Source organism: Cyclopterus lumpus, chromosome 7 (genome assembly GCF_009769545.1).
Source record: "Cyclopterus lumpus isolate fCycLum1 chromosome 7, fCycLum1.pri, whole genome shotgun sequence".
Taxonomy (NCBI): Eukaryota; Metazoa; Chordata; class Actinopteri; order Perciformes; family Cyclopteridae; genus Cyclopterus; species Cyclopterus lumpus.
In genome coordinates this window covers 7,846,376-7,863,149 of record NC_046972.1, presented here as the reverse complement: position 1 = coordinate 7,863,149, position 16,774 = coordinate 7,846,376, and the positions used below count along the sequence as shown (strand labels likewise).

At 42.7% G+C, this 16,774-nt stretch overlaps 1 protein-coding gene across 1 annotated transcript in view; it reads right to left on the bottom strand.

Annotated features, from left to right (window-relative positions):
• sema3h (sema domain, immunoglobulin domain (Ig), short basic domain, secreted, (semaphorin) 3H) overlaps positions 1–6,931 on the bottom strand; it is a 219,953-nt gene extending 213,022 nt beyond the window's left edge. The window contains exon 1 of the mRNA XM_034537843.1: positions 6,392–6,931. Coding sequence (XP_034393734.1) covers positions 6,392–6,491 — 100 coding nt within the window. The 5' untranslated portion in view covers positions 6,492–6,931. The remainder of the gene's footprint in view (positions 1–6,391) is intronic.
• Between the last annotated feature and the right edge of the window lie 9,843 nt (positions 6,932–16,774).

Sequence of the window (16,774 nt, the reverse complement as noted above, 5' to 3'; positions counted from 1 at the left end):
GTGGTCGCCCTTCTGCCCGTCCCCCGGAGCAGGTCTATCTGCCTGGTGGCAGTCCTTCAGCCCGTCCGCCTGGTGGTCGCCCTTCTGCCCGTTCCCCGGAGCAGGTCTATGTGCCTGGTGGCCATCCTCCTGCCCGTCCCCCGGAGCCCTTCCGTCCGCCTGGTGGCCGTCCTTCAGCCCGTCCCCCAGAGCCCTTCCGTCCGCCTGGTGGTCGCCCTTCTGCCCATCCCCCGGAGCAGGTCAGTCCTCCTGGTGGCCGTCCTCCTGCCCGTCCTCCGGAGCAGGTCAGTCCTCCTGGTGGTCGTCCTCCGGCCCGTCCCCCGGACTTCTTCTGCCAGGCTTTTGGTCCCGCCTCCGGCTCCCCTCCACCCACCCTGGGGGACTGTGTTGGGTCGTCTGGAATCCGCCCCTTGAGGGGGGGGTTATGTCAGGATCTGTAGTGTTGTTTCGTGTTTCCTGTCTTATTTTGAAGTCCTTGTCTCTCGTGTCCTCTGTTTCTCTTCACTTCCTGTCCCTGTGATTGTCTGCCCTGTTCCTGATTGTTTCCTCCTGTGTCCAATCACCTGCACCAGCCCTCTGTATTTAAGTCCTGTTCATGTCATTCCCCTTGGTCGGTTCGTCTTGTCTAGATCGTGGAAGATCTTGTGTGCATGTTTTGTATCCTGGTGTTTTGGAATCCTGTTTAGCAATAAAAGTTGCTTTTCCTTCGTTGACGGCGTTTGGGTCCTGTGTTCCAAGCTGCACATAACACTTACACAACATACACTACGAGATGGTTCAAGGTTTAGGAGTGTTGTTGTAAAGTTCTAGCTAGCAAGCCAGGAAATGAATAACGTCTTTACGGTCAGAGGAATTCATGAACAGCGAGTGGGAAAAGAAGGAAAGACTTTTAACAGACAATTTACAAGCAATTAAACATTAAGATCAGGATGGTATTTTTTACTATAGGTTTTTACAATGTCATTGAAACAACTGAAGTCTTCTGTCTAAATAAAACAAGAGATTCACAGTCACAGTCTGGACTACATTCATTTGAATCTGGTTCAGTGTCCAACATAGTGGCCGAGTCAGCTGCCGTGTTGTGTGTCTGTCGGCTTGTTTCGCTCACAGACAACACAGATACACAACGTCCTTCAACAACAGACAGCTCATCTGGGTTTGTTATGAAAGCAGCTATTTATGGCTCCTCAAACAGTGTTGTCGCTGGGGCAACACGTGGCTTTATCCTTCATAAAGTCACAACTTACACAGAAAAATAAGGATTGTAAGTATTTATATTCAAACTTTATTTGTGTCACACTTTGTTCTTCTCTGAGGAAATCTAAATTGAGAATGTACAAACATGCACATGAGCAAACATGCATCTGGACACTGATGAACTAATCCAGCGTTTGGTATAACCAAGCCATTTGCATGCAAATAGCATGAAATTGAAAAGGACTCATTTGCATTTACATTAATAGTTGGGCAGTTCTCTAGAAAGACACTGGGGGATAACAGCAGGATAAGTTGGAGCCTGAATCACAATCATCACAAGTAATCAGCGGTGGAGAGGTCAAAAGTCGAAGCCAATGTCTCCGCTCATAGCAAAGCAACTCATATGATTCAATTCAAATATTCTCCAGTGACTGATTAACGTTAAATGTCTTTGGCAAGCCAACCCACTAAGTGAATGCTGTATGAATAAAACATGACTTAATACATGTCTACAATAGGTTCACATTGACTTAATAAATCATCCAAAGCTCCTCTGAGGACTTTCGAGGAGCTTTATTCTGTGATTGTGGCGATGAATCTTTATATTCCCAGCATGCGACAGTTAAGAGTTTGAAAGTAGCTGAAGGCGTAACTGTGACAGCAGTTTAAGTGGCTGTGTGCATGTGTCTCTGTATTTAAGGACGTATGAGACCTTCCCATGAATGTGCTTTTGCACGTTTACGTACTTTTGTGTTTCTGTGTCCGTGAGTGTGCACAACTTTATAAATGATCTTTTTCTGTGCATGTGTTTGCCTCTTAAATGGTCTTGCTTTTATGTGATTGTGTTTGTTCAGGTATAGAGTTATTGTGCTTGTGTGGTACAGAGAAGATATCTCTAACTGCCATCTATCATGAAGAAAATCCCACAGCCAACCACTTAATCAAGTTTGTGTGTGTGTGTGTGTGTGTGTGTGTGTGTGTGTGTGTGTGTGTGTGTGTGTGTGTGTGTATGTGTGTGTGTTAGCCCACTCCTGCATATGGACAGCATGAAGTTTGAGTGAATAACTGGGATAATGTTGTCATTAAGAGAGAGATGGAGGTTTCAGAGGTAATCAGGCATGTATTTAAGTATTTAAAGCTGCTTTTTTTTTTTAAAGCGTGACGTTGCCTGGTCAGCCAGAGTGATTACACTTCACACCAATCAGAACAAATCTCTCAGACAGTGAAAGCACCTTTCTCTCTCTCTCTCTCTGTCAGACTAACAGCTCTGAATGTTTGGTTCTGAGGTCAGAAGCATCTCCTTTACAAACCCCGTCCAGCTTTAAACTCACAATAGCTAAAGGGAAACCCCCTTTGATGTGACAGAACCATGAATGAAGTACTTAATATGAAATGTGATGTTAACAATTAACAGATTAACCGTGAATTGACAATAAGAATCCCTCTGGGAAACCCTGACAGAGTAAGCCAGGCAGACACACTGACAGCCTTGCAGCTAAACTAATTGATGGCGGAGACTTACTGGGAAAGTGGCTGCTTGTGTCCCAAAAAAAACAATGCACGCAACATTGTGGCTGCTAACTCTCCCGGACGGGTGAACTGGTGACTGTGGTTTGTGGGTTTGCACCCCGTCTAGGGTGATTGACAGCAGCGTGCTGGGCCCTTGACCCAGAGGTCAACGGATCAAAACCATCCTCCGCTTTAGGGAGGTTCAAAAGACTTTAACCTTCATTTTACTGATGACGATAACGCCGCTGGAAACAAAGGGGTCCTTGTAGGACAGAGGAGCACACAGGGAGGAATCCTCCTGAGATGTGACTAGAAGCAGTTCCTTCATTTTGTAAGCAAGAGAAAAAGAAATACTGCATCCAGGAAGGAATCTTCCCGCCTGCTCTACTGATCAAAATGTCTGTAAAGTCTGAGTCCATGGATGTTGGGGTTGACCCCAAAGGAAGAGAGGTCATCAGCAACACAACACAGCACCCTGAGGCGACCAGCTGTGGTGCCATATTGATAAAAATCTAAAAGGTCACGACGATTTGATTGTGTACCTCGATTCATCTTGTAGGTCTTCTCTCTCACATTTAAAGGTAAACCCCAGAGGCCTAATGGACAAGGCTCTACGGGATTTGAGTCCCTTATCACGTAACTTTAAAAATGAAGAACCTTTAGAAATAATGTATATGACCGGAAAACAGTATTTTCTGCAGACAAAGCCTTCTGAATGTAGTTGCTTCACTTTATTGATCCAAACATTATTGCTTTTGTCTCATGTCCTCTATCTTTTCAGTGCTTCGTCCCTTTTCATGTCTTCGTTGTCTCTCCAACGTCGACACTGAATCCCCAATTTGTCTTACTTTGTATATTAAACCGTGTGTTATCCGGTTAATTTGATTATTGATCTCTAACTGCAACTCATCCATATAATTTGATAAGTAGATTGTTTCATGTCTTTTTATCATTGTCTGTAGCTGTTCTCTCATTGTCATACAGTGCCTTGCTTTACTCCATCATTAATTAGCTTTTCTACTTTTTCTACTTTTTTTTTAACACTGGTTGTCTGCGATGACTTCAACAAATGAAGGGAAATCCAAATGTACAGTATCTCTGAACTGCCAATCAACGTCACTCGTCAAAGTGTTTAAGTGGGGCTGAATTCCTTTTCTAATTACGGCGATTCCCTGACACAAAGAATCTCCTCCCTCTGTCTGAGAAAAAACACTGTGATGGGAAGGAAATGACCACAGCATGGAGCTCCCACATAGAGAGAGAGAACACACACACACACACACACACACACACACACACACACACACACAGGCATAATGGTGGAAGTCCCAATCCCTACACAATTCACATCACATATTTGTTCTCCTCCCAAAGATGAACATACTGGCCACTCTCGCTATAAAACACACAAACAAACAACCCTCTCTTGTTCAAAGTCATGAGCAGAAACACAAAAGACCAACCAAGACTGAGGTGGGCAGAGATCTTGCAACTAAAACAGCTCTATTCAGGCACACACACACACACACACTACACTACACTACACACACACACACACACACACACTACACTACACTACACACACACACACACACACACACACTACACTACACTACACACACACACTACACTACACTACACACACACACACACGCACACACACACACTACACTACACTACACTACACACACACACACTACACTACACTACACGCACACACAAACACACGCCACTACACTACACACACACACACTACACTACACTACACACACACACACACACACTACATACACACACACTACACTACACTACACTACACACACACACACACACACTACATACACACACACTACACTACACTACACGTACACGTACACCACACACACAGACGCAAGCTCATATCCTCAAAGTAACTATGCCGGAACAACACGCATGCAGCAACACACACACTTTCATACACTACACACACACACACACACACACACACACACACACTCAAGGACATACGGACACATAGTTCATGCATTTTCACAAGGACACACACACACACAGCTACTTCAGCAGCTCTTCACATTTTCACATTCAGCTTTCATTAGAGCTAAATTCCCACCTGGGAGAATCCAACAAGGTTTCCCTTTTTCTCTCTCTTTATACTTTCTAGGTCGACTTCAGCCTTATCACAGACCCTTTGTGTTGTGGCTTATGTAAGAACGTGTAATCAGTTGGTTTCTTATGCTATGGTCTCTGTAGTAAACATGAGTGGATCTCACCGTAACTGAAGGCCCAGATAGCTCAGAGAAGTTTTTAATTTGAAAGGCGATTCCCTGTGAATATGGCTAAGAGGGCAAAAGTTCAAGCCACGGATCTCGTTTCAATTACAACGTGCCGATTTTTGCTTTCTCATTACTTTTGACCGTCACATTTGTTATAACCAAACAACAAAACACCCTTTATGGCTCAAAGAGTTCAATCTTGAATCTTCCTTCTCTTCTCCAGTGATGCAAACCCCACCGACTCCACGAGGTTAACGAACGCCGACAACTATTAGAAAATTAGGCAGCACCCAACCGCGCTTAAACCTGCTAACAGGAGAGACCAAGCTCCTGTTTGACACTGGCATGTTGATCCAACATGACAACATTGTTAATGCAACGTGCTGCACAGCGGCAAATAACAAGTGTGTGAGAAAGAATAGACAGAGAAAAAAGAGGTTGAAATACATCAGAAAACCAACACACAATTGAGTTCTCCACCACAATATTTACTAAACAGCTGAAATTACACATTTAGTGACAATTAATTATGGCGTTCCTTTCCCATTTTTATGGAGGTCTGCAGGTTTTTCCAGCAACCTCTGCGTGGATTTCACTGTGAGTGGGCGGATCGGCCTGGGGTCAAGAAATGATTAATTTGGTGGTTAAATGTGGACATTTTGGAAGAGAAAACACAGGTGGATGGAGAAACTATAATCCCGACTGTCCTTTGCAAACATCTCCTATGGATTACATCAACTTTACCATTCAACTTTCACCCACTCTACTCTCTGTAAGGGAATATGAGCAACTTTTCACTTCAGTTTTACTGTTAAGTGGTAAAGATAGTGTTGCCACAGTATTAACTTGTTTACGACCGGTGTTTCCTACGTCTGACTTCGTTGTAGCGGTGTCAAAACAATGAAAATCATGCTGAATATGTAATTTAGGAAACTTTCTAACATTACAAGTGTGTTGGAGAGGCTAAATGAGCACTTCAATTAGGCCACTTTTGAACAGAACCCATAGTGAGAGGAGAGAGGGAGGTTGGCGGTGGCTAAAAGCAAGGCTGTCAGCCAAATTTGACTACAAGGAAGATGAATTCATTACAGGTGAATTACAGAAATGAAGGAAGTGAGACAGCGGGGGGGGGGGGGGACAAAACGGGTAGAGGGACAAGGTATAATTTAAGCTCCACATATCGCATCACAGTGATGGAACAGGAATGAAAGAAAAGTGAAAGAGGTGGAGAGGTGCGTGGTTCCCGTCACCTGCATGTGTGTGTGTGTGTGTGTGTGTGTGTGTGTGTGTGTGTGTGTGTGTGCGTGTGTGTGTGTGTGCGTGTGCGTGTGTGTGTGTGTAGGGTGAGAGCGCAACAGATGTATTAGACAGTGAGAGCAAAGAAAGACCACTAGAAACAAAAGGCCTCTTACCGGAGTGTGTGAACTGCAGTCTTGGTTGAGATGCTCTCCAAGCCCCCGTAAAGGTAGCCCCAAGGTGGGCTAGCAGGACCGCAGTCACCGGCCAATACATCCTCCTCCTCACACACACAAACAAACAAACGCAGTCCAAACTTACAAATTCACTACAGTAACAAGTGCCCAGCACAGTATTAGTCAAATCCTCAGTGTTGCATTCAGGTGAAGTGTTGAATCCCAACACACAGTCACACACAGGTACACACTTAGTCCAAAAAAAGCAAAAAGTCCAAGTTGCAAAGATACTGGATCCACACGGTCTCGTGTCTTGAGTCAGGCTTGAATAAATTTGGATCCTGAAAAATAATTCACTGCGCTTGACAACAGCACTGTGTGTGTGTGTGTGTGTGTGTGCGTGTGTGTGTGTGTGTGTGTGTGGGCTTCAGAGATGGAGGATGTATTCCAAGAAAAAACTAAGTCGTCCCTTCGCTGCCTCCTTGCAGCTTGACAGCTCTCTTCTGTTCTGTCTCCCGTCCCAGCTTCTCTCTGCATGTGACTGCACTCACTCTCTCTCTCTCTCTCTCTCTCTCTCTCTCTCTCTCTCGCTCTCTCTCTCTCACTTACTCTGTCTGTCTGGGAGGCGGAGGGAGCAAGATCCCAGATCATTGTGGCCACCCTGCGCACACACACGACTGCGGGCACGGACGCCTATTCATTCCTCCGGGACAAACCTAGTTAAAGTGGAAATGAGAGAGACAAATCAGCTTTCATCTTTATTCCCATTTTTCTTCCTCTCACTTTCTCAGCGTTTCACTTTCCTCCTCATTCACTCCTTCTCCTTTCGCCATTACTCTCTCACTTACTCCTTTTCTTTCCCCTACATCATTATAATACACAACACGCATCAGCACCAGTGCTCTTCGAGCTTCACAGAAGGCACACAAACAAAGAAACAAACAAAGTGACTTTTAGCAGAGTTTGATTTGGTCGCAACAATAACAATTAGAGAAAAGTAAACAAACAAAAGCTGCTTGAGGACCTCAGGGTGTGTGCAGGTTGATACGGGGAGAGGGATAATCTGGGCTCAGGCCACGAAGTGCATTCCAAGTAATGTGTAAGATCATGAAATCAATTCTAAAACAAACCTTCTCCTTCACTTTTTTTCCAGTGCCTGGGTCTCTTTCCTCTTTCTCATTATTTTTTCGGTTTCCAACCCAAATGCAATCATTAAAGCTTGTGCCTTAGTTTCTTGCTATCTTCGTTACATCGCTGCTCGCTGGGGTACGGCAGAGCCGGCTGAATCTTTCACCAGCTTCAAGTTCAGTAACAGGCTAACGGAGACAATTTATTCATTCTCTGGGATAAATAATGAATTTAGGTTGCAGCAAACTAACAAGTATGTACTCTCTCCAAGGATTTATAATATACTAAATGATTTATTCTCCAGACTCGTTTTCTAGTGTATATTGTCTAATTAGGAGAGGGTTTTTTTATTTTTTTATTTCACCCTGCAGTTTAATTATATTAGAAGTCCTCTAACCTGGTGTTTACACAATATCACAGAGATTTTAATTGGATTAGTCAAACTGTTTGTTAATTAAGTTACCTAATTATTTAACAGAGGAAGAAGAAGTTGCCTCCTGGTTATATAAGACGGATTAACTCCAGCGACGGCCCTGTGCCCTGCTGGAGGGACCTTGAGCAAGACACTTCTGACGTTTTCTGCTCAGTTTAATGAACAACACATCCATTCCTATTATCATCATCATTAGTACGAGTAATATTGTTTGTTTACTTCTTACATCTCACGGCTGTGGTTGTTTCTATCGCATTGTCTGAATCCGCTGCGTGTTTGTTCAGTTGGTGATAAGGCAGTTACAAAATGGACATTTAAGCTATTCTGATGCAGAGTACTTGAGTACTTGAGGCATTACTCTGATGATGTGCTGCCCTTTCCTGACAAGAATAAACAGAAAATACAGTGTGACAGTTAGAAGGTGTTCCAAGTATTTTAATGTTCATGTTTGCCTTTCTGCTAAAATTCTGCAAATTAGAAAAATAAAAGTAAAGTGTAAAAGTTGACATTTTGCGACTATATTAGCAAAGCAGGAAACGCACCAGTCGTCATTTGAACATACGAGTCAAAAGTCACATGTCCACTGACTCCTGTTGCATGTTTTATATTTGCATGGTTAGAGCAACAAGAGGCTGCAGTGAATCTTATGAATTTTGCCTGAGACCTGTCAGCCATACGGAGCCAAACAAAAAGAGAGGACTATAGATTCAGATTACTCTCTGCGGCGGTCGGATCGACTGGGCCACAAAACAAAAGGGGCCCCCGTTGCTGAAGTCGCCATGTGCATCACATCTGAGGAGAAACGATTGAAAAGACTCGCAAGTGTCCCTTTCACCTTTCTCACTTTAAGCTCTCGCCAAAACTGACTTGCAATGACCTCGTATAAGCTCAGGGGTCACGGAGACAAGACAATTACAATCTCTTCACCGATCTCACCTGATCACTCAGCTCGTTAATTACAACTAATGGCCTCCCAGCTCAGATGAACAAAAACGCTTCAGATTTCTCTCGGACATGTGACGTCAATTAGTCAATTAGCAAATGAGCTCTGGCTGCCGGGATCATTACTGGTCTCAGATCTTACCGCCGCTGTTGTCTACAAAGCACATAGACACACACACACACACACACACACATCCATTAACTCATGCACATTCCCTGAGTGAGAATGCATAATTTAATGAGAGCTCATTGTCATCTTGTTGTTCTGGGTGCCTACTTTCATGAGGTTTGCTCCCCCTTTTCAGGCTGATATGAACCCTAATGTCACTAATTCACCGTGTATATGATAGGCATGTTAGTTTGAGTGCTAATAAGACACACACACAAAAAGCATCACTTCAGCAGGTTTTTCGAAACATACTGTAATTGAGGGTGTTTTAAGATACTGGTGGCTGTTTGTGAGGTATAAATAACAGTGGCATTGATAGGTGACCCAACACGGTCACTCAAAGTGTCATATAAATACACTAAACTCATCTTATTAGAGGTGACAGTTATATTAGTATTTGCTCCAAACACATGGTATCCTGTTTAATAACGAGCTTGCTAACTGACACAATAACTATAACAATTCCTTTCAAAAATATTAAGTAGTCATTTATGGGGGAGGTGGGAGAGGCTAATACTGTAACTGTAAACTATACGTCACAGGGTTGTTTAACAAAGCCTCCCTTTATATTTAAGGTTTTTTAGAATGGTATAGTACCATTCCCCAAACGGTGGCTCTCTAGCTGGACCTCCCATCGGTGGGACGGTGCTGCCACCTTACGGTTCTCCCCGGCCGCTCACCTCACTGGGATCTCGCGCTTCAGGAAGTGTGGAATTCTGAAGCTGGTGCAGCGTCACAGAAGAGGAGAAACGATGATATCTGCACGTGAGATGTAATGACAGCCTTATGCCACTAGAGGCCAGTGTATGATGGTGGAAATGCAGTATACTTTACTTCGGAAAGAGGACAGATATGCATTAAATATGGTTTAGAATATATTCAAGACATTGTAATATATATATATATATATATATATATATATATATATATATATATATAAGCTTAAAATAAATAGCAATTGAATGTGTACATGCATTTAGGTTGTCTCGTGACCCTGCAGGCATTTTTTATTTTATTTTTACAATTTAACTGGGAGGAAAATGTTGAACTAAATCTAAATGCTGACGTTCAGCGTGGAGTTGCTGTTGGTCACACCACAGATCCGGTTGAAATGACACTTTGAATTACGTTATTTATTCTTCACACTGCCCTCTTTTGGCTTCCTACCTTCACACAGGTCACAACTCAAGTTTTCAGAGAGACGTTTTCTAAAGACATTTGGAGGCTAGATTTTGATACAATATTATCATCATCTGATATTCCAAACCAATTATATATAATGTATGATGTTCTTGCCTAAATTTGTAACATTACACATCCGAAAATTCCTGGACAAAGATGATTTTCCATTTCTTTAAATTACAAGTATACCATGGATAAGTGGGCTTTCACATAGTTATTATCCAAGTAGTATTCCCATAAGTAGTTGTAGTAGTAGTCAAAATATAAAGTATGCCTTTGCTACGATATTTGATTACAATGTGTTTTTCATTAATAGGTACCTATTTCTAATAGTGGCCATCTAGTTTTAATCCCAGAGAGTCGTTTGGATTTAAATTGTGTACCAGGCGTGAAGGCGTCTCTGAGGGTGGAGTGAGTGTGTTTCGTAGGGAGTGGCTGGTTTCCTGCACGCTCCCGTCATGATGTGTTGGAGCCTTTTTCGTTCGGGGGCGCGGCTGTCAGGAGCGCGCTTGAAGAAAAACCTTCGCCAGTAATGAATGTACAGTAACATATAAACAGCACTGTGGCTGAGAACTTAAATAAAAGGTGATTTGTGTGGGCAACTCGTGGTTTATTTGTTCTCACTATTTATTTATTTTAATGAATGTGTGTCATGGAGAGTATACACTCTTGTCCCACCAGAGGAACTGAGTCAGATGGGTCACTGGGCGTTGTGTTTCGGTGTAGACCGTCTAAAAATAAACTTTTGGAAACGAGGGAATAGGTGGGTGTTTGCATGACTCACTATCACGGGGCAATCCTTTGCATAGCCTTACTCCAGAGTCATAACAAAAAAAATACACCTCAGACAGCGGAGCCAGTCCCATCAGTCCAAAGTCATCTCCAAAGATCGTCTAATTGAACAATGAATAGCAACGTAGAAGAAAGAAGCCTCACCCTCACTCTCAATGCAGCAGCAGCGAGCATAAACCAACACATCTGTGGACTCCACTACTTCCTGATTGAGTGATTACCTGAAGTTGGGTGGACACTAGTGGGTCTGACAATGGCACAGGTCAAAGTTCAGGGGGTTTGAATTATATATGAAATAAGATCATTCAGAAAGTTCAACCTGCTGATCTGAACATCTAACATTGTGTAGTTTGGATGAGGCACCAAATGGGACGAAAACAGACAACGACAGATACTCAGGACTGCAGAGAAGACCATTGGGGCAAACCTGCTCGTCTGTTCAGGGCTTGTGCTCCTCCTAAATCAGGAAACATCACTGTAGAGCCTTCATGCCCATTCACACCCTGGAATCAGAGCACTGTGAGCTAAGAAAAAACAGACACAGGAACATCTGTATTTAAATGCACTGTGTTTTAACTTGGACATATTACTGATAGCTGCATTTATGTGTCTGGATCAGTCGCCCATCATGTACTCAGCCTTGTATTGCAGACTTCAAAGAAGGAAACCCTGAAACCAGGCAAGCTATGAGGCACAGACACCAAGAGGGAAGGACTACAGTTTGACATTGGCAGAATATGGTGTTTTGCTGTTTAATGTCCTCAATTAAGTGTTTTTTTAGTATTTTTATTGAAATGACAAAGTTGTTGTTATGTTATGTGCTTCTTTTTTGTATTGCTCTCAGCATTTTAGAAGGAACCCCTCTGAGAGAAAATATAATGTCTCTTTACAGCTCGAGGAACAATTAGCTTGGACATGGCCAGGACTCAGGTATGTGGTGCCTTGCAAAGTGGGCCGAGTGAGAGGTCTGTACTCTTCTCCTCCCTCGCTGCCAGTTTCACTGCAGATGAAAGGCTCCTTGTGTAACCCGCCCCCTCGATCATCTCGCTCCCTCCCATTGGACGCCCCCCTTCGTCTGCCTCTCATCCCATTGGATGAGTTGGGCGGGTGATGAGCTCATATTGGTTAAAAATAGGTGGGCTCGCGAGGGGCTAAAAATAGACCGGTATATAAAACCGGCGGTTGAGCTCCAATGCGCGCTATAGCTCTCCGGCCGGCAGACGGAGGAGCCGAGAGACAGAGACAGAGAGAGAGAGACAGAGAGAGAGACAGAGAGAGAGACAGAGACAGAGACAGAGAGAGAGAGAGAGAGAGAGAAAAAGGGAACACGCCCCCCCCTCAACAGCTCCTCTCCAGCTCATTCCTCCGCAAAATGTTGCACCACAGGCCGCGTTGTGTGTTACATGATGCCCGGCCACCAGCTTTGGGTGGAGTAGGCAGTGACGAACTTCCTTCCTTCCCTTTGACTCTGGTTTCGTGCTCAGTGTCTCTCTAGAAAGGCCCAGTCATTTCCCCGAGCAGCGCTGAGAGTACACGTTGTTAAATAGGGATGAATGACGCCAATACAATAGCTGGGATTGAGGTACAAACCCCTTGTGGTTCCAACAAGCAGGCCTGTTTTGTTTGGGACTCATAATCAATGTCCAACCTGCATGGCTGCGCATTGTGTAGAAGTCTTTGTATCATTAACGGGGGAAGAAATGTAGCGAACATGTAACACCTGAGAATGTAACATCTGAGCATGTAACACCTGATATTGTAACATCTGAGCATGTAACACCTTAGAATGTAACATCTGATATTGTAACATCTGAGCATGTAACATCTGAGCATGTAACACCTGATATTGTAACATCTGAGCATGTAACACCTGAGAATGTAACATCTGAGCATGTAACACCTGAGAATGTAACATCTGATATTGTAACATCTGAGCATGTAACATCTGAGCATGTAACACCTGATATTGTAACATCTGAGCATGTAACATCTGAGCATGTAACACCTGATATTGTAACATCTGAGCATGTAACATCTGAGAATGTAACATCTGAGCATGTAACACCTGATATTGTAACATCTGAGCATGTAACATCTGAGAATGTAACATCTGAGCATGTAACACCTGATATTGTAACATCTGAGCATGTAACACCTGATATTGTAACATCTGAGCATGTAACATCTGAGAATGTAACATCTGAGCATATAACACCTGATATTGTAACATCTGAGCATGTAACATCTGAGCATGTAACACCTGATATTGTAACATCTGAGAATGTAACATCTGAGCATGTAACATCTGAGCATGTAACACCTGATATTGTAACATCTGAGAATGTAACACCTGATATTGTAACATCTGAGAATGTAACACCTGAGCATGTAACACCTGATATTGTAACATCTGAGCATGTAACACCTGAGAATGTAACATCTGAGCATGTAACACCTGGTATTGTAACATCTGAGCATGTAACACCTGATATTGTAACATCTGAGAATGTAACATCTGAGAATGTAACATCTGAGCATGTAACACCTGATATTGTAACATCTGAGCATGTAACAACTGGTATTGTAACATCTGAGCATGTAACACCTGATATTGTAACATCTGAGAATGTAACACCTGATAATGTAACATCTGAGCATGTAACACCTGATATTGTAACATCTGAGCATGTAACACCTGATATTGTAACATCTGAGAATGTAACATCTGAGCATGTAACACCTGATATTGTAACATCTGAGCGTGTAACACCTGATATTGTAACATCTGAGAATGTAACATCTGAGAAGGTAACATCTGAGCATGTAACACCTGGTATTGTAACATCTGAGCATGTAACATCTGAGAATGTAACATATGTGCATGTAACATATGTGCATGTAACACCTGGCATTGTAACATCTGAGAATGTAACACCTGATATTGTAACATCTGAGAATGTAACATATGTGCATGTAACATATGTGCATGTAACACCTGATATTGTAACATCTGAGAATGTAAAACCTGATATTGTAACATCTGAGAATGTAACATCTGAGCATGTAACACCTGATATTGTAACATCTGAGCATGTAACACCTGAGAATGTAACATCTGAGCATGTAACACCTGGTATTGTAACATCTGAGCATGTAACACCTGGTATTGTAACATCTGAGCATGTAACATCTGAGAATGTAACATATGTGCATGTAACATATGTGCATGTAACACCTGGCATTGTAACATCTGAGCATATAACACCTGAGCATTTAACATCTGAGAATGTAACACCTGATATTGTAACATCTGAGCATGTAACATCTGAGCATGTAACACCTGATATTGTAACATCTGAGCATGTAACACCTGATATTGTAACATCTGAGCATGTAACACCTGATATTGTAACATCTGAGCATGTAACATCTGAGCATGTAACACCTGATATTGTAACATCTGAGAATGTAACACCTGATATTGTAACATCTGAGCATGTAACATCTGAGCATGTAACACCTGAGAATGCAACACCTGTCTATGACGTGCTGTGACACCATTTTGGTTTGTGCCGTCACTTTAAGTGGCTGATGAAATCCCTGAAATACACCATCTCCAGCAGTGGGATGTAACTATCCATCCATCCATCCATCCATTTTCAATACCGCTTATCCTCATTAGGGTCGCGGGGGCGCTGGAGCCTATCCCAGCTGACATAGGGCGAAGGCAGGGGACACCCTGGACAGGCCGCCAGTCCATCGAGGGCACATGTAGGGACATACAACCATTCACTCTCACATTCACACCTATGGGACATTTAGAGATCAATTAACCTGCAGCATGTCTTTGGACTGTGGGAGGAAGCCAGAGAGCCCGGAGAGAACCCACGCTGCCACGGGGAGAACATGCAAACTCCACACAGAAGGACCGCTCCGACCGGGAATCGAACCCGCGGCCCTCTTGCTGTGAGGCGACAGTGCTAGCCACTACACCACCGTGCAGCCCGGGATGTAACTAAGTACATGTATTTGAGTACAACTATAAGGTACTTGTACGTTACCTTTTTGATATTTTATTAAACTTTATACTTCTACTCGACTACTTCTCTGAGGGTAAATATGCCTATTGGTTTTTTACTCCACTAGATTTGTCTGGTTACTGTTCAGATTACAAGTGTTCACACCATTCATATCCAATTAAAAGCATTAACTCCAAATTTGGTGATTATGAATACATACACATTTTTTATAATAGATTGAAAATTCTCAGGCAAAATTAACATTTAAAAAAGTGCTTCATCACAATGCTGAAAACAAGTTTGTCTTCATAGAGATACATTCTCACAGGACATCAACGCCACAAACATACAAGGATCTTATTGAATATGATGCATTTGTGTACATTAAACTACCCAACACTGTATGATGGAGGGATAATTGGAACACGTTTAAACATCTGCGGCCATAAAATGCACCATACACTTTAATTCAGCAGTAATCCAAAAACATGATATATATTTTAAATAAAACACTGACGGGGCCATAGGCTACTGAAAGCAGTATTTTCACAGTGTGGTATTGCTTTCACTTTAGTAAATAATCAGAATAGTTCTTCACCAAGCTTCTTTGGCTTTACTAAAGAAGAAAAATATATTGGTTTATGGAAGTTGCTTTTCCATCAAACCCTCTTCTTCCATCGGGGGAAAAAACATTATGCAATCCAGAAAACTTCCCTTTGAATCGAGAGTTAAAAATAATGCAGCTTAGTGGTGTTTTACAGTTATGTTAGCAAAGACAGAGATGTTTTCACTCAAGCTGACTTCTTGTTTCCCCTCACAACCGCCCCTACACTCCTACAATCCATCATCGGAGGCCTCCTCCTATCAATCCTCCAATTTTCTATACCTGTTTATTCCTCCTCCTCCTTATATTCCTGGATTTCCACTCCTCCTCCGCTCTGCCTTACGCAACTGCTGCGTTTTATTGTTGGTCACAGAGCAGCTACACGCTGTCAGCTTCTCGATATCACTGCACAACATCCAGCATCTGCCCACGCAGGCTGAAAGCGCCTCACCTCGACATCCCACACATTCGCTTCCCTCGGAGCGAAGCTGCTTTCTGCTCCCACTCATCCTAATGACCCTTTTTGGTTTCTTTAAACAAGGCTTCATCTATGGTGATGCTTTCAAGCCAGACTACAGGAGCTGCAATTACCAAATGACACATTGGCTTTCCACTCATTTATGATGAGGCACAATATGTTTCCCTCATTTTAATTACTTTTGTGATATGGTTTATTTGAGTAAAACACATTAGTAACATTAGTATAAGTCGAGAATAGCTCCACACACTGGAGCAGGGGACTTGAACGAAGCTCGTCGGTGTGATGCTTGGATATGTCGCTGAAACCTTAAAAACCATATACTCTAAACTCATTGATATTGAGGGTGTCGTCATGTTTGCTGGCGTTGAGGCTCATCCAATCAAAAAGGGTTGCCGAGGGTTTTATATCTGCAACGATCTGTACCAGAAAGCGTTAAAGCCCAATACTACATGCATCACTTTACTACTAAACAATGGATCTATATTTGCTGCGAGTGTCCAAAATGCGTTATTTTGAGACTCAGCTGTGTGGTGTGTCTTTGAGCTGACAGGTTCATCATTTCTTTCATAAATCTCACACCAAAAAGTTAATCATGCTCACTCTGTGATCATTTATACATTTGTGTCCAGCGTA